The sequence below is a fragment of the Gymnoscopelus braueri genome (assembly GCF_963280865.1).
Source record: "Gymnoscopelus braueri genome assembly, chromosome: 24".
Lineage (NCBI taxonomy): Eukaryota > Metazoa > Chordata > Actinopteri > Myctophiformes > Myctophidae > Gymnoscopelus > Gymnoscopelus braueri.
In genome coordinates, this window is record NC_137626.1 from 23,552,633 (window position 1) to 23,575,683 (window position 23,051).

The 23,051-nt window shown below is 43.1% G+C and overlaps 4 protein-coding genes across 4 annotated transcripts; 2 read left to right on the forward strand and 2 right to left on the reverse strand.

Annotated features, from left to right (window-relative positions):
* Nucleotides 1-1,044: 1,044 nt before the first annotated feature.
* Nucleotides 1,045-5,954, forward strand: LOC308080526 (gamma-crystallin M2-like; the record flags this gene model as incomplete). The annotated part of the gene is made up of 5 exons (XM_080422422.1): nt 1,045-1,053; nt 1,555-1,797; nt 2,693-2,965; nt 4,771-5,013; nt 5,682-5,954. The coding sequence occupies 5 exons, from the start codon at nt 1,045-1,047 to the stop codon at nt 5,952-5,954; spliced, it is 1,041 nt and encodes a 346-aa protein (XP_080278548.1).
* Nucleotides 5,955-7,970: 2,016 nt separating this feature from the next.
* LOC308080804 (gamma-crystallin M2-like) lies at nt 7,971-9,703 on the forward strand (the record flags this gene model as incomplete). The annotated part of the gene is made up of 2 exons (XM_080422810.1): nt 7,971-8,228; nt 9,428-9,703. The coding sequence occupies 2 exons, from the start codon at nt 7,971-7,973 to the stop codon at nt 9,701-9,703; spliced, it is 534 nt and encodes a 177-aa protein (XP_080278936.1).
* Nucleotides 9,704-10,171: 468 nt separating this feature from the next.
* On the reverse strand, nt 10,172-11,218 carry LOC308080527 (gamma-crystallin S-1-like; the record flags this gene model as incomplete). Its single annotated transcript, XM_080422423.1, has 3 exons — nt 10,172-10,441; nt 10,770-11,012; nt 11,210-11,218. 3 exons carry the CDS (start codon nt 11,216-11,218, stop codon nt 10,172-10,174), a joined length of 522 nt encoding a protein of 173 aa, XP_080278549.1.
* Nucleotides 11,219-20,889: 9,671 nt separating this feature from the next.
* Nucleotides 20,890-22,486, reverse strand: LOC308080805 (gamma-crystallin M3-like; the record flags this gene model as incomplete). Its single annotated transcript, XM_080422811.1, has 3 exons — nt 20,890-21,168; nt 21,757-21,996; nt 22,472-22,486. 3 exons carry the CDS (start codon nt 22,484-22,486, stop codon nt 20,890-20,892), a joined length of 534 nt encoding a protein of 177 aa, XP_080278937.1.
* Nucleotides 22,487-23,051: the final 565 nt, after the last annotated feature.

Below are 23,051 nucleotides of genomic sequence, written 5' to 3' on the forward strand. Positions count from 1 at the left end.
CGTACTTAAGACACATGCATGCACATGCACGCAGCACGCACGTATGACACATATCAGCAGCCTCTCTCTCTCTACGTCGTCCTCAGACGAGCCCTCCATCGGAGTCTCCAGTCATCTCGGTTCTCCATACATCTGGCCAGCTCCTTTGTGCTTTCTGCACCAGCATCTTTCCTTAGTACATCCACGTAGGTAGGTGTGGGACGTCCTCTTGATCGATGCCCGTGTGTTGGTTCCCACAGTACGAGCTTTTTGACCGGGAATTCTCGGTGCCGATGGCAGTGGCCGCCTAGTCTCATCCTCCTGACTGCAATCTTTTCTGATACACTTGGTAGTGCCCCGTACAGACGCTTGTTGGTAATGTGCTCGTCCTGGTTGATGTTCAGTACCACACGTAACATTCTGGTGTAGCACCCGTCCAGGGACTTCTGTAGGGCTCTTTCATTAGCGGTAGGCCTATTTGCAAAACCTGGGTGCGATTTGCTTCAAGTGGCGCTGGTGAGAACGAAGCCTGCTTTACACTGAGATTGCATTCCAAAATTCATTCATTTATTCATGTTCTTTTTAAATGTTAACATTTGAACTTGTTTGCACATGATGGAACTCTGCATAGGTAGACATACTCTGACCAGCTCTCATAAGTTCCAGTTTACATCTTTATTTTACCTCTTGCAGTCGACAATCAAACTCTCATTTCAAGGGACTACAAAGTGTGTACGTTGTGATGACCTGAAGCATTCCACTCCCTAAACATGTACAGTATCCCCTATATTGTGGATTAGTGAATAAAATGTCTCCTGGTGGCCGACGTACAGTATCAAAAGACAGGAGGGACAGTAATGTGCCAGGCTAGGCCATTTGCATTGATGAATCAGGGTTTTTATCTGTATGGACAGGATCAAGTCCTTGGCAGGGTATCCAAAGCCTCAAATCCCTGCTCATTACAATAACAAAACATCTAATCCAACAACCTTTGATTGAGGTTTATAAAAGAGGCGGCTGTCGCTCTGTTGCATTTACGGAAACCGCTTCAGTTATCTGTTCAGGATGAGTAAGGTAAGAGGAGAAATAACTTGTTTGGGAACTGTACATATAATTTAGTTTTTGGGGCAGGTGGAGAGTAAAATAAGTTATTAAAAACATGCTTAACTTCAATGTTATCATCATATCCAGGTTAAAATGTAATTGTGGAAAAGGGGGCATCAGCTAAAGTAAATTGTTGATTGTACTATATGCACACTGTATGCATCTTGTATAACTAAATACATTTTCCATATTGAACCTTTTCCCATTGTGAAGCTTTAAATAGGATCTAAAAGAGTCAAAACAAGAATGCATTCAATAAAAGGATTTAACGGTGGTTTGAAAATTGCATTCAGGATGGTTCGAGTCACAGCCCTGCAAGTACACACAATAGAATCCCCAGTGTTCATTTATCCATTTGTAAATCTTTTTGGTTACATTTGTACACTCCAAGAGTTCAATGAATACTGAGGATTTTACTGTGCAGCAGCAGCGGCGACAGGCATTTGATCCCCTTGATCTGTTCCAATTCAGATCACTTTCTTCGAGGACAAGAATTTCCAGGGTCGCTCCTATGAGTGCGACTCGGACTGCCCAGACATGCACCCCCATTTCAGCCGCTGCAACTCCATCAGGGTGGAGAGTGGCTGCTGGGTGCTGTATGAGAGACCCAACTACACCGGCTACCAGTATGTCCTGACCAGGGGAGAGTACCCAGAGTACCAGCGCTGGATGGGCTACAATGACACCATCCGATCATGCCGTACCTTCTCCTATGTGAGTAGCATGGCGGGGAGGAAAGCGTTCACACAGTCAAATCATCAGTGATCATTTAACTCTGTAAAATGGCGCTCATGTGTTAAATGTCAGTGACAGGATTTTGCTGTGGATGTCTGACCAGTGAGGAGTTTTGCCTCGTGTTTATCACAGACTGCATTATGATAAAAGGCCTGAATTGTTTGGGTTTTGTTCTTGCAATTCTGACTTTGTATCTCAGAGTTTTTATTTCTCACAAATGTGAAAGAGCTACGTGCAAGAATAAACCCTCAAAATGTGGATATATAAAGGACTGCGAGAAAGTAAGGCCTCACATTCAGTGGCAGAAATAGGCTCCCATAAAGGCCAGTCCACACCAATGCAACTCCTTGCAACTGCCATTTGGGATAATGGTTGCAAGTAGTTGCAAGGACTTGCATGTTGCACAGAGTTGCATCGCGAATCATTGGTGTTGACTGGCCTTAAGACTGGTTCTCAGTGTGGGGTTCTTGATGAGTTTCCACAGGGTCCCCAGCTAAATTGTTGATAGTTAAGAACCAAATGGAACTTTACTGGTCTGTAACTCTGACAGTAAGTCAAATTTGGTTCCATTGTTGGACCCATAATGGTTCATTTGGTTCAATTTTTTGTTCCATTAGTTCCATTTATGCTCCATTTCCATCAGAGTTACATTAACACAACTTTACAGTGTAGATTGATGTCCCAGAGATGAAAAAGTATATCAAATGAGCGTCCATGGCTTAATAAAAAGAAAAGTGGGCCCCTTGAAATGAAAAAGGCTGAAGAATCACTGCCATTGGCAACAGTAAAGTCACACAGTAGGAAAGAAGGCTACATAGAAAAGCTTACGAGTTGTTACGTGGCTCCTGTGTCTTCTTACCTCTTGTCCCAGCAGACTAGCGGAGGGCCCTACCGTATGAGGATCTACGAGCGCCCAGACTTCCAGGGACAGATGATGGAGTTCAGCGACGACTGCGACTCCGTCCAGGAGCGCTTCCGCAGCCGCGACATCTACTCCTGCAACGTCATGGACGGCTACTGGACCATGTACGAGCACCCCAACTACAGGGGACGCCAGTACTTCATGAGGCCCGGCGAGTACCGCAAGTTCAGTGACTGGGGAGCCACCTGTGCCACCACTGGCTCCTTCCGCCGCATCACAGACTTTTAGAGAACAACCATTCAACCTCGCAACTTAATAAAAACAAAAAACGATGCTCCCAAATGTTTTCTGACTTGCATTATTTGATTGTGTGTGTGTGTGTGTGCGTGTGTGTGTGTGTGTGTGTGTGTGTGTGTGTGTGTGTGTGTGTGTGTGTGTGTGTGTGTGTGTGTGTGTGTGTGTGTGTGTGTGTGTGTGTGTTTGTGTGTACGAGAAATCTAACAAAAACTAAGTCAACAAGGCAGTTTTTCTTTTGTATTCTTTTTCATTATCTATATGCATATTATTTTTGGAGGATTATGTATGAGAGTCTACTTTCTCTTTGCTTTGTCTTTTCTAGTTAGTTGGCCTAAAATGGAATATAGCTGATGATTCCAAGAGGGATGAGTCTTATAATAATAATAATAATAATAATAATACATTTTATTAGAACGCACTTTACATTTTTGGTGTTAGTGCTACAGGGTTTAAAAACAAATGGCACAAAAATAAATAAAAAAAAAGGCAGGGCAAAAACAACAAAAAAAAGCATTCAGCAACAATATGACACTTTCTGAAAAAGTTTATTAAAAACGAATTATAAGACCTAAGAAAAAAAGGCTATGCAAAAGCTGTTAAAAATGTGTTAAAATGTTTCTGAGGCTCTTAAGTGGTCGGGGAGGGCATTCCACAGGCGTGGGGCAGTGGAGCAGAAAGCCCGGTCGCCCAGGGTGGGATACTGGTCTTGGGGCCTGGAGAAGGTTGGTGTTGAACAAGGCAGTGATGCCCGGAGCAACTTCTTTGGCAGCTGTGAGGGGCAACATTGCCCACATCAGTTGCTGCTACACTGCTGCTTTGATCACACTAGAATCTCATAGACATATCACCATAGTAGGCCTATATGACACAGTGGCTCACAGTCAACAGAGCCTAAAATATGCACCGTTGGCAGAGCCCTCAACCAGAAAGGGTCATAAACAAAGCTCTACTGGACAGGAGAAATGCCCCTTTGTCTGCACAGGAAAACCTCTGTGAGAATGACGAGAACATTGATACTGGCAACATTTTCGGAGCTGTTAGTTGAGCAAATGAACCATCATGTTCAATAAATACTGATTATGCCAGATTTGAATTTGGCAACCATTATTCAATAACGATACAATGAATATTAGTTACACAAGTTACATTCTACCACCCATTACCTACTCTGACTAAGGTTTCGTGACATTCGTGTGCAACTGTTGTCCAAAGAGAAGATACCGGTGACCACTCTGCTGACTCACCTACCTGCTTATTTGAATGACAACAGCTGGCATCACACCTTTGCAAAGCTCCAACGTATATATATAAGTATACTTCATCCAGGTAGTGACAACAGGGAAAGAAGCTCGCTTACAGCAACAGCAACCATGGGCAAGGTACATGTTCGTTTGGTACACTAACCGAGGGAAACGGTATATTTGCAAATACATTTCATGGCCCAGATGGACAACAAAAAGTATATATTATGTATACAGTATGTGTTTTAAAGCCAAACTAGTATCAACTGAACTCACATTTAACTAAATTTGACATTGTCTGATGTATTCTGCAAATACTGCTTCACCTACTGTAGGCCCTACTCCTCACACAGCAGGGAGGCCTCTGTGGATGATGCTGAACCACTTACACCCTTCTTTGCTGTATGTCAAATAGCAAAAACAGCAAAACACATCAACACGTTGACGTGTTGTGAGCTTATAGAACTGCTATTTTTGCCAACTAGAAAGAAAAGAACAGGGACTCTATGGTTCATGTGTTTAATGAATGCTGCCTTCATCCTTTGTCCTTAGATCATCTTCTACGAGGACAGGAACTTCAGCGGCCGTCACCATGAGTGCATGAGTGACTGCGCCGACCTGCACTCCTACTTCAACCGCTGCCAGTCCATCAGGGTTGAGAGCGGCTCCTTCCAGATCTACGACCGCGCCAACTACATGGGCCACCAGTCCTTCCTGAGGAGGGGTGAATACGCCGACTATCAGCGCATGATGGGCATGAACGACTGCGTTAGGTCCTGCCGCATGATCCCCATGGTAAGGAGCGGTTAGGACCACACAGTGCCTCCGTACGAGCTTGGGTTTATGAATGTTTCGTAACCGAGCGAGGGAATTGGCTTTGTGTTCAAAAAGCTGTTGAAAAACAGTGATACAATTATATGAACAACTGGTCGGTTGTTTTCGTTTGGATTCTTGAGACATTGACTTTAGAGACGTTTGACAACAGAGATAACAAGGAAATTCTGCAGAGAAACGAGGCTGCACAGCCCAGGGAGAACTAGAACAGAATGTGTATTGTATCCACATAATACACTGACTAGTAATAGAGAACAATTTTCAGTTGTTGAGCTGCAGGTTTCTAGAACAGTGGTTCCCAAACTGTGTGCCGAAGCACACTGGTGTGCTGTGTGAAAAGTCCAGATGTGCCTTGGGATTTTGTGACAACCACACATTATTATTGCAACAACTATACAAAAAAGTCAAACACCCTTTTTAAATTGACTATATCAGTCCGAATACGGAGGCAAATTCTGTACCCCCCAAAATATATTTTAATCACTTTCAACCTGACATCCCTGGTTTGCCTGGGGCACAACACATTTTCAAACCAGTGTTTTCAAACCACACAACAGAGAAACAGCCACCTGTGCATGTACTGTAAGTTCTAGTTCATAACTCGCTCTCTTCTTCGATTGCCTCCGCAGCACCGTGGCAACTTCAGGATGAGGCTGTACGACCGCCACGACATGAGCGGCCAGATGATGGAGCTGAACGACGACTGCCCCAACTGCGAGGACCGCTTCCACATGTCCGACTTCAACTCCTGCAACGTGATGGACGGCCACTGGATGATGTATGAGCAGCCCAACTACAGGGGCAAGATGTACTACATGAGGCCCGGCGAGTACAGGAGGTACGGCGACTGGGGTGGCATGAGCCCCCGGGTCGGTTCCATCCGACGCATCATGGACCTCTGAAGAGGAGGAGATCCTCATCAAGTGTCTTCTGTATGCCCTTTTTCACACGTTGAATAAAATGGTATCAGCCCCTCGTATATCTTTGTGCATCTTGATTATTTCATAGAGTTCATACTGTACCTTGTCCATTGCTATTCTTGCTGCATTACACGACTACCACCTCCACACACACACACACACACACACACACACACACACACACACACACACACACACACACACACACACACACACACACACACACACACACACACACACACACACACACACAGAGAGAGAGAGAGAGACTTAGGATACCGTGGGGCCTTCCAATGCGGTGCAATGACGCTTTTACTAGTGTTTCTCAAACATTTTCATGTCAAGGACCCCCAGATTTATCGGACACAGACCAGTGCCAGGAACCCTCATAATAAAAGATTTTTATTGTTCAAAGATTTCGTAAATTTCACAAATGTAGCTGTGCTAATAACAGTGAAAAGAGGTAAACCTATGATATGAATAGTCATCCTTATACATTCTCTCATTGGGTTTGACTCCTATAGTGAAATAATAATGAAATTAAACTGTTCATCATTTTGCTGCAGACCTCCTGGAACCATAATGGAGTTATGGAAACAAGCCCCTGGGGCCTTTTGTGTTATTCCTTTAGCATAACCTTTGACAGTACTACCTGTACTGTTCATAAGCGTGTTAATAAAGTATTCAATCAATCAACCCCCCCCAATGACCCCAATGCAGTATATACAATACTGAGTATGTGTGAGTGTGCGTGCGTGCATGTGTGTATAAAGCACAGTGTGCTGGTGTCATATTTAATTTAAAATTCTCAGTAACCATTTTCGAGGAGACCATAATAAAACCCTTTGAATTAATGTATTGTTGGACCTTATTACAGAAAAATACAGACAAAAATATATAAATATCACATTACAAAAAAGATTAGTTAAAGCTGTATTTTATCCCGACTTAAACTTTCTACCTTATACCTAATAGTCAACCACATGTAATGATACCTGTGTGAGCTAAACACATTATGAAGAGGTCTTGATAAAGGTCCTTGTAACTGAACTTAATCAATACAAATACAATACAATACAATCATAATGCAAAGGTGGCCTTTGTGTGTGTTGGAATTAACTTTTTCTTAAAATGTGGATTTTCAAGGGATTGATTCCCTCCCTGCACCACAGAATGTGTGCGTGCGTGCGTGCGTGCGTGCGTGCGTGCGTGCGTGCGTGCGTGCGTGCGTGACTGCCTGCCTGCCTGCGTACGAGCTTGTGTGTGTGTGTGTGTGTGTGTGTGTGTGTGTGTGTGTGTGTGTGTGTGTGTGTGTGTGTGTGTGTGTGTGTGTGTGTGTGTGTGTGTGTGTATGTGACCTTCTATTATCCAACAAAAGAAAGACTTCAGAAGTCTGAACCAGAGTAATATGTTTGTGAACTGGCTGTCATCCAACAACTCAAAACAAGGAACATTTAACGTTACCCACCCAGTTTAATTGCTAAATGCTCAGTTGCTCAATGTGAGGAATATATAAAAGTGCATGAAGGAATTAATCGGTTCATGGGATAGCTTTTTGTTTTTGATTGCAAACAAGCACATTGCTACAGTATGTTGTTTTGCTGATGCTGTAAGCGTTGACCACATGGGTCAGTATGTACCGTGGTGTTTTGATCAATAGTGATGAACAAGAACAATGACACATCACACCATGAAGCATGGCTATACGTAATCTGATTGGTGTCCCTATATCTGTTGATAGCAGCAATTTGAATGACAATACTTTATGCTGCGCAATCACACAGCAGCTTTTTATATAAAAGGCGAGAGACGTGGAGAGCATCCATCCAGTATCATCCAGGAAGCGACAACTGTAACAATGGGGAAGGTACAGTATGTTTGATAGCCATCATTAATGCTATTACATTAATTAAATAATCAATACGATAAGAATCTCTAGAATTAATCGTAAATGATAATCAAACCACAGTAATGTATAACCATGTTGACAGTTCATAAATGACCCTTTCACAGATAATCTTCTACGAGGACAGGAATTTCCTCGGTCGGCAGCATGAGTGCATGAGCGACTGCGCCGACCTGCTCACCGTCTTCAACCGCTGCAACTCCATCAGGGTGGAGAGCGGCTGCTTCATAGTATATGAGAGGCCCAACTACCAAGGCCCCCAGCACTTCCTCAGGAGAGGGGAATACCCCGACAACCAGCACATGATCGGCATCAGTGATGGTATTCGCTCCTGCCGCATGATCCCAGTGGTAAGTCTTGAGAGTGACCTCTCGACATTGAATTGAAGAGCATTAAATTGCAGGTATTGACAATATTATGGTCTACTGTCAATGCTTGCACATCGTCAAATGTAACATAAATTATTGATTTTATCAGCTCATTTCTTACATCACAGTGTACCATGGCACATTTTTTTTTTTTTACCTTTCTATAGTTTCTAACCTTTAGAGAGAAGCAAACTCACAAATTTGGCCTGGTGTTAAGTGGCACTTTAAATGAGTACTTTACTCCCGAAAATACATTTTTTTCTATAAGCTACTCCCCCCATGAAGCCTTGAATTGACAATTGTATTCACTTTTTGTGTCAATTTCCTTCATGGTGAATAAATAATCCAAAATAATAATACTACTAAAATAGTTCAGAAAAACTATTTTTAAACAATCTATTTATAAGCTTCAACACAGCTCAGAGTATAATCCAAGTGTCTTGTATCCATACCTATACACAGCATTTTTGCTCAAACTTTACAATTTGAAACACTTCACGAAGAACACGAGGGTCTTCTTGACTATCGTCTGTCCTTCTCGTCCAAAACAACTGTGAATTGGTTCGGAGTCACTGTATGTCAGTGAGTTTGACTCTGGTACAGTGTTGATTTCGTCGACTAAAACTATGACGAAAAATGTTCGCCGACTACCTTTTTTCACTGACGAAAACTAAATAAAAACTAAGCTACAATGACTAAAACTATGACTAAATATATTGACAATTTCGTAAACAAATAAAAACTAGACTAAAATGTTATGGAGGGACCGGTGGAGAAGAGATCCAGTAGAAGTAGAAGTCATTTTATGCTTGGTTGCACTCGGGTGTTGCGCTCTGAAAATAGCAGATCTACAAGCTCACAACACGTCGCACTGCGATGCGTTGTGAGCTTGTAGATCAGCTATTTTCAACAGGCAACCAAGAGTAAAATCAGCCATCATGACGCCATCGAGGCCCGCCAAAATACATTTGAGTCGACTAAATGTCTAAATCAACTGTAGATTTAGTCGGCTAAAATCTTATGATATTTAGTTGACTAAAACTAGACTAACACTAAAACATTTCAGATGACTGCAATATGACTAAAACTAAATGGAATTTTACTAAAAAAGAATATGACTAAAACTAAATCAAAATTTGCTGTCAAAATCAACACTGCTCTGGTATCTTCTCCTCCTGCAGCACCATGGCTCTTACAAGATGAGGCTGTATGAACGCCCAGACATGAGCGGCCAGATGCAAGAGGTGAGCGATGACAGCCCCAATGTACAAGAGCGTTTCCGCATGTCCGACATCAATTCCTGCAGCGTGGTGGACGGCCACTGGCTGCTGTATGACCAGCCCAACTACAGGGGTCGACACTACTACCTGAGACCCGGCGAGTACCGCAGGTACAGCGACTGGGGAGCCGTGAGCCCAAGGGTCGGCTCTCTACGGCGAATTACTGACTTCAACTAGAAGTCTTCATACCTCCTTCCTCTGTCCATTCTGAATAAACATGCTTGTTTAAACTCTGTGTATGTGTTTGCTTCTGCATCAAGTGATCATGGTTGAGGGAGACATGTGTGCATCGATTACAGGGTGTCTGTAGATTTCATTTGGTTTGGCTTATGTTGAAGCTGTTTTCCTGTAACATTCATGACACATTTAAACCTACCCAGCCACGCATGGGACAGATCAACATATCAACAGGGTCAGATGCAATAGCATTGATTGTGAGAACTCCAAGGGTCAGTTTTGTAACATTAGTCTACCTTTAGTTGTATCATTTTAACATTTGACATCATGCTCATGAACTTTGACCATGTCAAGCAGGAGCCTCGAATTACAACACATGGCTGGAAAGGAAATGCAAGAGGCAGCACAGTGGGTGTCTGAACAGTTTTATTAACATCACATTACATGAGACCATTGAGATCACTCTCTTCACATGGCGATGCGCTTGATGGAGCCCACCCTGGCGCTCATGCTCCCCCACTCGTTAAACCTCCTGTACTCGCCTGGGCGCATCAGGAACTGGCGTCCCCTGAAATGAGGATGCTCATAGAAGATCCAGTGGCCTTCCATCACGTTGCTGGAGTGAATGTCGTTGAATTGGAAACGCTCGGACACAGAAGCGCAGTCGTCGTTCATCTCCATCATCTGACCTCCGAACTCGGCGCGCTCGTAGATCCTCATTTTGTGAGAGCCAGTGTGCTGTGGGGTGGATGAAATGACAAGGATTCATGTTACAAGAGAATTAGAGACAGCTGGTCTCTCTTTCTTTCTTTCTTTCTTTCTCTAATAAGAGCAACATGACTATTACAAAGCTCTAGCTGTGAATCCAATATACAATCAAAAATCACACGACTTCAAGGAGAAGCTAAGCTTTAACGTACAAGCTGAAATTGTCATACTGTAGTTGCTCCAAGATTGTCTGATGCCACCATATAGATGACTTCATATACAGTAGGGTTACTAAGAGCAGTGGAGGATCACCAGCACATTGGCACAGATCCTCAGACCATGCCTGACTGAAGCTTACCGCGGGGATCATACGGCAGGAACGGACGCAGTCGTTGAATCCCATCCAACGCTGGTAGTCAGGGTAATCGCCCTTCATCAGGTAGTACTGATAGCCCATGTAGTTAGGCCTCTCGTAGACCATCCAGCCGCCACTGTCCACCCTGATGGAGTTACAGCGGCTGAAGTGGGAGTGCAGGTCGGAGCATTCTCCGCCGCACTCGTACGAGCGCCCCTTGAAGTTCCTGTCCTCGTAGAATGTGATCTGAAAACAGGTCAATCGAGGGGGGGTTGTTTGTTGTATTGCAAGAATTCTTTCTGGATGTGAGGTCAAATAAGGAGACCAGGCGGACTTTATCACATGACAAAGGGATAAATGATCCCTGTTTATTGGTTTCGTTTCAACAGTCTGTGGAGGTACGCAGAGGCACAAAAGATGCATAGAAAAACAACCAGCCTTACCTTTCCCATTGTGTTGGCAATTCTAGCACCAGCCACCAGCCTGCCCTGCCTTTATAACCCGCAGTCGACCTGCAGCTTTGTCATTCAAATCGATGAATGTCTCGTCAGCTGTTTTCACTGAACAATGTACTTTTATTTGTTGTGAACAAAGCAAATCAGCTATTTTCATTCTAACAATGGTATCCCAATGAACTACTAGGATGTTTAGGGTTGGTTCAATATTCATTCAACTCACAAATAAAATGTACATATAATGAAAAAAAAAAATATATATATATATATATATATATTGTCTCTGTCAGGTGGAATCCTCATACTGTATGTCCAAAACGGTTACTTTTCAGGATTCAAGTTCAAGAATAGCAAAAATAGCAGATCAACAAGCTCAAAACGCACCGTTTCGCGCCGCGCTTCGAGCTTGTGGATCTGCTATTTTTGATACTTTTGTGTGACGCTGTAGGATGATCAAGTGGGGCATTCATTTACGAAAAAACACAAAAAGAATATGGAGATAAGGTTTCTGGCCGACAGCAACGATATATAAATAAATAAATCGTTGTATGGCTCTAACACCTCTGTTAGGGCCATTTACTGTATGCTGCAGTACATAGTGTACATAGGTTCATATGTTCGGTATTTGTATTGCGCATGCAGTCCAAAGAAAGAGAAATGAAAGAAACTAGAAAAAGTGCTCCTCGGAGCACAGGTCTCCTCCACCAGGTCAGGTGTAATAGGCCTGTGACAAACAGCCAAAAAGGGCTTTAGTTTTTGAGATACCCCTACCGGAGGTAGAACCAAACACAACATAGTTTTTCTTCATCTCTAAGGTCTCCCATACATGAAATGGATTGTTGTGTAAAAATATTTTACTGCAAAAGTGGTGAAATTGATATATAAGGTTATACCCAAACAAAAAGCCTGGCCGTCTGGGGGTTGAGGCATAGAAACTCATGTAGATTCACAATGGAAGCTCCGACAGATTTAAAACTTGGTATAAATGAAGTCAGGACATTCTTCTACATTCTAAAAAAAGAATGTCAATATCTGAATGTAAATAGGAGATACAGTCATTTGAACACATACCTACATAGGCGGAAATGTAAATCTATGTAGAATGTTCTCTTTACTTTGTAGTGACTCTGGCATGGATTGTCATGGCAGGACCTATGATGTCTTGTTTGAAAGGTGTGGTTCTACTGAATCCAGCAATATCAATAGTGTAAAGTAGCTTTAATACTCATGGAGTTATGTCACTAAACGTATATGGTGTCCCAAATCGTGAAAACATGAAACAGTCCTAATGAAATCTACAGTATCACACAGATTAGTTTTATTTTCAATTCACTTATCAAGGGTGGAAAAATATTAGCAAATTCACTTGAGTGGAAGTCCCTAAAATGTATGAAATGTCCCAATGTTGAGAAAATTTGAAAATATTATTTAGCAAACCTGACTGAGGGAAACCAAGATCCACCCATTTGATGCTCAAAGTTATCCTCATAACAGCAAGTCATTCACTTCTGTAGAGTTTATATCATTTAAGATATTTGGTTACAGGTTATACTATTGTATTTGGCTCCACCTGCTCTGTCTGCATCGTATTGCCTGCCTACATGGGCTTCTTCATAAACTGATAGGTAAATCATTGCAAATATTGATGATAAGTGAAAAGATGAGAAGGACCTTGCCAAATCAAGTAGCTAATCAGCTAGCTGGAGAGTGACATAGCTTAAAGTTACATTTAGTGTAACAGAGCCTGTCCAGAAGCCTGGTTTGGACCCTGATGACTTTTCTAACTACCGGCCAATCTCCAACCTTCCTTTCCTCAGCAAGACCCTGGAAAGAGCAGTGCAGTAGCTGCACAGCTCCATCAGCATATGTCCAATCATGAACTCTTTGAACCTCTCCAGTCTGGCTACAGAGCCCACCACAGCACCGAGACCGCCCTGATTAAGATCACTAACGATCTCCTCAGGGCTGCTGATTTAGGCCACATCAGTATCCTGGTTCTTCTGTATCTCTGTGCAGCCTTTGACACCGCCTCCCATTCCATCCTCCTCGACCGCCTTTCCACCCACCTCAGACTCACCAGATCTGTTCTCTCCTGGTTCCACTCATACCTGTCCAACAGGCAACAGTTTGTCTCCATAAATGGATCCAGCTCCCACCCAGCCCCAGTAAACCATGGTGTGCCACAGGCTTCTGTCCCATCCTTTTCACCATCTACATGCTCCCGCTTGGTCAGATTATCCGCCACCATGGTCTACGTTTCCACTGCTACGCTGACGACACCCAGCTGTACCTCAGCACTACACCAAAGCCCTGCCCTGGACAGACCTCATCCGCACCAAACACTGGCTGCACATCACCCCCACCCTCAAACACCTCCACTGGCTTCCGGTTAAATTCTGCATCACCTACAAAACTGCTCCTCCTCACCTATAAAGCTCTCAATGCCCTAGCCCCGTGGTACCTGTCAGACCCCCTCGAGGATTACTCCCCAGCGCGGAACCTGAGGTCTTCTGACTTGGGGCTCCTCACCACCCCTCACAGAAATAAGCGGACCCTCTGCGATAAAGCTTTCAGTGTAGCAGCCCCTGCCCTCTGGAACTCTCTCCCCATGGAGATTCGCCAGACGCCAACACTGGACTGTTCAAGTCCACACTGAAGAGACACTATCATTATTATTAGAAGCTGCACATCGCCAAGAAAAAAAACGAAGAGACAGAAGACTGTGAGACACAAGAGCCAAGATCTCTCTGAGAGGCAAATACTACATAGAGCTACAGATATATTGAGACAAAGCATGGACCAGTTTCTTAAGTATGTCATCATAACCCTTAGTTTAGAGTCATCATTTAAATTTCTTTAGAGAAAACAGTTTTGTCAATTACTGCAGTGAGCTTAATAAAAGCTTTTTCAAAGGTACTGGTATGCTGTTCTGATTATTTATGTTTTATTTCAGTTTTATATTTCGTTTAAAGATTTTATGATGTTTGGCATTATACACAAAGACATCCGGGTACAATCAACCTTTCTGATGCTGCATGACAGACCGTGTCTCTGGTACTCTTACTGTACCTGTCCCAGTCTTAATGTCAGATGTTCTTGTCTTGTATGGCCTTCCCACAAATGAAACAATCTTTCCGTATGTTAAACAATGTTGTATTAACCCGACTCAGTCTTCTTGATGAGCCTGATGCAGGTATTGTTTGCTCTAAGATACCATTATTTTTGAAGGAAAGTATCCCATCTGTATCTGTCTGCCATGGCTCTCCACACCGTGCCATGGCTCTCCACACCGTCCTCTCGCACATGGACAACAAGCTGCTGAAGGACAAATATGTACGTATGCTGTTCGTGGACTACAGCTCAGCATTCAACACCATTGTCCCAGCAATACTTGACAAAAAGCTCAGACACCTAGGGCTACACCCAAGCATGTGCGACTGGATACAGGACTTCTTGTCCAACCGACATCAGGTGGTGAGAATGGGCAGCATCACATCCGACCCCCTGACCCTCAACACCGGAGCACCCCAGGGATGCGTGCTGAGCCCTCTCCTCTACTCCCTGTACACGTATGACTGCATAGCCACACATGTCTCCAACACCATCATAAAGTACGCGGACGACACGACAGTGATAGGCCGAATCGTCAACAACGACGAGTCTGACTACAGAGAGGAGATCAAATCACTGGCACACTGGTGCCGGGAGAACAACCTCTCTCTTAACGTCGACAAGACCAAAGAACTGATCGTGGACTTCAGGAGGCCACGGAGAGACCATGCGCCCATCCTCATCGACGGTGCTGCAGTGGAAAGGGTCAGCGAGTTCAAGTTCCTCGGAGTACACATCGAGGAGGACCTCAAATGGGAGACGCACTCCACACACGTGAGGAAAAAGGCTCAGCAGCGACTGTACTGGCTCCGCCGCCTGAAGAAGCTCGGAGTAGGACGTCGCATCCTCAGGCTGTACTACAACAGTTCTGTTGAAGGCATCCTAACAGGCTGTGTCACGGCCTGGTACGGGAACTGCACTGCCCGAGAAAAGATCAGCCTACAACGAGTAGTGCGATCGGCAGAGCGGATAATGGGAATCGAGCTCCCAGCGATCCAGGAACTGTACAAAAAGCGGTGCGTGGTCAAAGCCAAGCGCATCATCAAGGACAAGCACCACCCAAGTCACAGACTGTTCAACCCCCTACAACAACCGCGACCGGGCAAGGGGCTCTACCGCAGTATCAAGAGTTCCACCACCAGGTTTTGGTGTAGTTTCAATCCAGCTGCTGTCAGAATGCTGAATGGGGCATAAGCCTGGATGAGTTCAGCAGCCTGACAGCAGGCGGCGCAGACTTTTCTGGCTCTTCCTGAACACACCTGTGGATTATACCAGGGACAATGACTTGGACTTTAGCCCCCCTCGGACACACCTGTGGACTACACCAGGTACAAATGACTTTTTGTTGCACTCCCTCATGGAGCTACTTGCGGATTATACTAGGGTCAGTCCACTCTAGGTGGACACGCACTGACCTTTTGCACCTTAATCCCTTGTATAACGCACTGACTTTTTTTTGTTTGTTTTTTATTGTGCTCCTTTTCCTCTAAGCACCTTAACGTCCATTGTCTATCATGCACAGTATAAGTATAACATGCACAGTATACAATACATTGCTGCTATGCTCAGGCACCTTAGTTTAGTTTTTTTAGTGTTTTTTATTATCTCAGGTAATTTGTAAATATGTAGATAACTTGTCTGGCCTTCTGTTGCTCTCTTGTTTTGATCTCCTTCCCACCTGCCCCCCACCCTCTTCTTCTCCCCCCCCCCTCTTCTTTCTATGGAAACTAACGTTGCGATGGGAACGATGTACAAAAAAGAATTTCACCCACTTTTTTACCTTGTAAACCTGTGATGTGACAATGAAACTGATTCTGATTCTGATTCTGTTGAGCAACATTTAGTATGCTTTGAAGGCCTTCTGCTGTGGGCTTTTTGACATATGGATCTTGTTTCTTTACTTTTTCTGAATGTTTACCAAGGATGATACAATGATGTGACGAGATATTGACATGTTTGTTCATCACACTCCATTCTGGTAAAGAAAAAAAGAAAAAAAAGAGAAACACTTCAGAATTGGCACAGTATCTATGTTGTAAGTACGCTATTGTTAGGCTATATGTACACTAACCATATTGTTACCAGTGATACTATAAGTTGTATAATCTGGTGAAACTGCTATTGTGTGCTGCTATTGTCAATGTAAGCTACTGGACAGGCTTTGTTACACTAAAGGAACTTTAAGCTAGGCCACTCTCCAGCTAGCTACTTGATTTGACAAGGTCCTTCTCATCTTTTCACATTCCAAAATATTTGCAATGATTTACCAGTCAGTTTATCAGTTTATGAAGAAGTCCATGTAGGCAATACGATGCAGAGAGAGCAGGCGGAGCCATACTAGTATAACCTGTAACCAAATATTTTTTAACGATATAAACTCTACAGAATTGAATGACTGTTATGAGGATAACTTTGATCATCAAATGGGTGGAGCTTGGTTTACCTCAGTCAGATTTGCCAAATAATTGTTAATAGTTCTACTGTAGGCCTGCATTTCAAGTTGCATATATTTTATAAATATGTTAACACTTTTTCAACTTTGGGACATTTCATACATTGTTGGGAAAACAATGGTTTTACAAAAATAGGCCTCCTGGTTGCGCTATAATAAGGCAATGTTAAAAGGGTGGCATTTGTTCCTCAACGTAGTGCGAATGTGCGTGCAAAGTTTCACTGCAAGTGCAATCGGACGCTGTGTTTGCGGCATTTTGTTCAAAACAGGCCACTCCTGCAAACTTTAGATGTCTATCTTAGCCAATCAGGATGGAATATGAAAAATCGAACAGATCCGTCTTGATGACCTCAACAGATCCAGATGACCTCTCCCACTTTCCTCTCCCACTTTCACTCACTCCTTTCTGCCTTCTCCCTCTCACTATCACTGCTAAATCCTCTTTCTACCACGCCAAGATTCAATCCTGTGCCTCTAACCCAAGGAAGCTCTTTTCCACTTTCCCCTCCCTCCTTAAACCCCCTCCCCACCCCAACATCATCCCTCTCAGCTGACGCTGAGAGGGATGATGACAGCTTGAGGTTGGTGACAGCAGTAGCTCCTTTTCCCATCTTCCCTATAGAGAAGTGTACGAATCACCCAATGCTAACCCCAATAAAAGCAATGCTAACCCCAACATATCATGCCTGTCCTCCTTCTCTCCAGATGAGGTCCTGTCCTCTTGACCCCATCCCTTCCCCAATCTTCCAGACCATTGCACCTGATCTGCTCCCCTTCATTACCTCCATCATCAACACATCTGTAACTTCAGGCTGTATCCCATCTGCCAGAACAACGCTGCTCCTCAAAACAAAACAAAAAACTACTCCTCAGACGTCAAGATCTACAGAGCGGTATCACTCCTTTCCCTACTTGGCCCCCTCCTTTTCTCCTTGTACACTAAATCTCTCTGCACTGTCATATCTGCTCACAATCTATGTTATCACTGCTATGCCGATGACACTCAACTGTTTCTATCCTCCCCCTCTGCAACTCAGGTGGAAGAGCGTATGGCCGCATGTCTGGCTAACATCTCACAGTGGATGTCTTCTCACCACCTCCAGCTGAACCCAGACAAGACTGAGCATCTTTTCTTCCCAGCTAAGTCCTGCCCCACGCAAGATCAAACTATTTCCATAGACAACGCCCTGGTGACTTCGGTACCAACAGCCAAGAGCCTTGGTGTTGTCCTGGACAGTCAGCTGACTCAGCTCTCATTCAGGGCACACAGCACAGCGGTCATTCGTTCCTGTAGGTTTACACTCTATAACATTCGAAGGATCAGACCCGATCCTCTCCCAGGAGTCAGCCCAGCTCCTTATCCAGACATGAGTCATATCAAAACTTGACTATTGTAACTCTCTCCTTAGTGGCCTCCCGACATGTGCACTTAAGCCTCTCCAAATGATCCAGAATGCCGCAACACGCTTGGTCATCAACCAGCCAAAATGTACACATGTCTCCCACCTTTTCCACTCCCTCAATTGGCTCCCAGTTACTGCCCCGCACAGAGTACAAAACACTGATGTTACAAAGCAACCAAAGGTATGGCACCCCCATATCTTCAAAGACTGATCCAACCCTAAAACCCCTCCCGCTCACTCAGATGAGCTAACACAGGGAAGCTGTCAGAACCTTTGCTAAAACATCCGGGACAACGCTCCACACGTCCCAGATGCTTCTCCCTTCTGGCTCCCCTACTATGGAATGAACTCCCCATTGCAATTAGAACTGTAGACTCCCAATCTTCCGCTGTAATCTGAAGACTCACCTCTTCAGACTCCACCTTAGCCTGTAGCACTTGCCGTAGCACTTGCCCTAGCCTCGACGACCTTACAGGCTTATGCAAAGGCTAAAATGTAATTTAGATAGCATGTTATGCAGACAGATGCCAGGTCATTGTTGACCTGGCATCCTATAGTGTGTATAGTTTCACTGTACAGATTATTGATTTTCTTTCTGATATTCTACTGTTAGACTGATGATAGGTTCTTGGTTTACTTATGATCCTAGATTACTATTTCTATGCATTTTATGTATTACCTTGTGTTGACCTTGCTTACTGTAAATCGCTCTGGATTAAGAAGAACGTCTGCTAAATGCGTAAATTGTAAATTGTATAGAGATCATGTGTACTGATTTGCGTGAAATGTGGATATAATCGGAAGGAGTAATATAAAAAAATGTGTTTTACATAAATCAGCCTTCTGGTGGCGCTATAAAAGGCAGATGTGAAAAATACAGGGGAAAGGTTTTTCCTTGGCCTCTAGGGAGTGCGCATACAAGGCCTGTTATAGTACCACCATGAGGCTGATTTGAAAATTTTCAAGTGGCATTTCTTCCTCAGCCTAATGGGAATGTGCGTGCAAAATGTCATGGAAATTGCACACTGTGTTCATGATTTGAGGCATTTTGTTCAAAACAGAGCACTCTTGCAAACTGAATCTTTGCCAATCAGGATGGAATATGAAAAATCTGAAAGACCCGTTTCGTTTAATGACTATAGAAACTGTATTGATGTTTGGACAAAATCTGTAGGCTACTGAGAGTACTGACAAATTTTTTTTGCAAAAATATGCCTCCTGGTGGCGCTATAACAGGCCCATGTGAAATATTTGGGGCAGAGTTTCTGCTCGGGCATCCAGGGAGTGTGTGCACAGTTTCGCTGCGATCAAGCCAACGGTGCCGGAAATTAGCTGTACATAGGCCTATCTGTTTCTTCTAAGCAAAATACTGTATGTTACAAATGTATGTTGCCAACTGTCCCCTACAACTGAACAACAGATGTAGGTTTTGGAAAAGTCTATAAAGGCAGTTGCAGCTTCTTTCTGACACAATTGTAAGCCTACATGCCACAATGTGTTCCATGCAGCTTGTTTTAGGTTGAGCTCCTGTCTGCTCTCGGAATGGCTTATCGTTAACGTTATAAAGCACACTTTTGCTGCACAAAATCCCCCGGTAATTGTCACAATTAAGTCGATTACCTTTCTTAAATAACAAGACCAATCCAGCTGGGGCCCAGCTCATTGGATAGCCAGTTACTTTGATAGTTTGCTCACATAACATGTGATGTTGTGTATGCAATAACAATGCATGTTATTGCCATGTATGTTATTTAGACACAAATGCTAAGTATGTTATTTAGATAGTATGTTGACGTTGTTAAGACAGCAGATGCTAGCTCTGATATTTACCTGGTATCCTACTTTGTAGCACTTGACAGAATTCTTGCCATCTATTTACTTGACCACTTCCCATGTACTGTAGTTGGTTGACCAACTCCAAGCCATTTACTCTGATCTCCGATGCTCAGAATAAAAATGTCTGCTAAATGCCTACATTTTAAAGTGTAATTATTAAATTGTAATTATATTATTAACAGTATATCTACAATATGATTTAAAGCAATCTGGGACTTTCTATAATGAATAAAACACAATTTTAACCAATCTGTAATGTATGGTCAGGTCAATACAGTATAACTTGCACATCTGCAGTGGTCGTAGGTGGTCCACTAGTGTTCCATTGAGAAATTCTGACCCTGTTGTAAAGTTATCTGAGGCAGACAAAGCACCAGTTTGGAAACAAGATATGCCACCATCTTTATATATGTATGTACATAATTATATTCTTTCTTATTTTTACGGTGTGACGTCTAAGGGGGAGCTGTGTGGAATAGCGTTTGTCCATATGTCCCAAATATGTACAGTATGCCCCCCAAACCTTTGTGTGTCTGTGTGTTTGTGTGTCTGAGTGTCTACAGCTAAGCTCACACAAGACAGGAAGTCAATCCCTGTCCATGGCAAGCATATGTTTTTTTGTGTGTGAATTCAACAACAAACAGCTGGTCTGAGTTCAATGAAAGCCATTATGGGCAAACTAGAAAGTTGACAAACTCTGCATGTTGAATATGATTATGCAACATTATTATTTCCATTTATTTAGGGCTTTTAATTTGGAGCAATTGTTTCCCTATATATTTGCCAACAAATGATACAAACGGAATTTTCATATACAGGTTTATAAGCCTTTATTAAAAACCTATTGTTCAACAGTCAACGGTGAACTAACAGGAATCCATGATACGTCTGATGGAGCTGAATCTCATCCCGGCGGACTGTCCCATCTCCCTCATGCTCCTGTACTCTCCAGGCCTCAGGTACATCATCCTGCCTCTGTAGCTGGGCTGCTCGTACATCAGCCAGTGGCCGTCCATCACGTTGCAGGACTGGCAGTCGGACATGCGGTAGCGCTCCATCATGTTGTCACAGTCCTCGTTCACCTCGTGCATCTGGCCTCCGAAGTTCTCCCTCTCGTACAGCCTGACCTTGAACTGTCCCCTGTGCTGCAGAGGGAACGACAGCCATCACATTTTACAATATAAACCACTTAAACCCCATATATACGTATTTAACCCATTAAGACCTGAGGCCGATTCTAAAAATGTTTTCTAAATGCTTTCTAGATGCTTTCCCGGATTTAATGGGTTAAACCCTATATACGTCCCCCAGGCGCTCTATATTAGACCCCTTCTGTTTTTGCTCATACACTAAATATCTTTGAAGAAAATTGCTGATCTACAAGTTCACGACGCATTGTGAGCTTGTCGATCTGCTATCTTCACCTAATGTTCGCCCCAGAGGGACGGTAGGGCTCAATTGGTTAATTATCATAACAACAAATTCTATGAGGCTACTCCTGCAGTAGACCACATGCTGTAGAGGAGGGTTTTCAGACCTTTTCGCTTTCCCATTCAAACACCCCCTGGCGGTCCCTGAACCTCACTTTGTAGAGGAATTGGTTTGCAAATGTAGGGGCTACTGCTGCATGCAGCACAGTCAGATTTGGACTGTTTGTGTAAATAAGCTGATTCTGAATCCTGAATAAATCCATGCTGCCAGACATTATTGGACTGGAAGGTTGCAGGGTTTACCATGGGGATCATGCGGCAGGACCTGATGCAGTCAGTCATGCCCATACGCTGGTAATCGGAGTACTCGCCCCTCCTGGCGAAGAACTGGTTGCCCATGAAGTTGGAGCGATCGTACACCATGAAGCATCCGCTCTCCACCCTGCAGGACTTGCATCTGGTCAGGAATGAGGTCAGCTCAGGGCAGTCGCTGGTGGTCTCATAGGAACGACCCTGGAAGTTCCTGTCCTCATAGAAGATTATCTGTTAGAAAAAAAAAACAAGATGAGAAGAGTGAATATGCATATGCAAAGTTTAATTTTAGAGCACAACCAATGAGAGTTCTAGTCCGATATTTTGTCCAAAAGGTGCCACAATTTTGATTGATTGAAGCTTCAATTTGAGAGCATTTAAATTAAAAGTAAAAAAAATGCATAAAAATAGACACAAATCACTTTTTGATAGATACATTTTTTTAATTAAGTATTAAACTTAAAAGGAAACAAGTAAATATAAAATACTGTACACACACAAACTGAACATTATTCTATTTAATCACTTAATAAGTCCTATTCAAAGCATTTTAAAAATAGCCAATCTCCATGTTCACTGTGAAATTCGTAATAATCGATACACATAATGCATAATTGCAGATATGGATGTCATCAAAAATGTCAAATCAAACCTATAAATCAGTGTGGCTCTATTTCATTTGAATTCTTCATTGGCTATGCCTCACCTTTCCCATGGTCATGATGATGATGATTATGAGTCTCCTGCTTGTCTGTGGATGGAAGTATGATATTTGGACAGTAGGCCTAATTGTAGAACCAATGCACTGTACAGGGTACTTTTATACAGCCACAGAATCTCTATTCCCATTGTGTAAAGTCCTGACTGGACAGTATAATATGGTGGCCCTTGTATAATGACACACTGACTGGTTTGTTATTGGCCATTGTGTGCAGCTGCGGTTATTCTACATTCGCTATTGTGTCCGTTCAATGGCAGAGAAGAAGAATATTCTCGCGCTATTAAAATTCTCTGATAGCGGAAAATGCATTACATTACAAATACAATAGATGTCAGATTAATCTGCTGTGGGCACAGAAAACACAGTTGTATAAGCAAATACATACACATGATAAATGAAATAAAATTATGGTGTTGAAATCTAGCACCAAGTCTGTTAATTTAAGAATTAATAATTTTCTCAGTTTATAGTGCGAGTTGCATACTTGAGTCCTGCATCTTGCAGATCCCTTGTTTAATGTTTCTATTCTTTCATAATAGCCTCTTCATTGCTGAGAGGAACACCT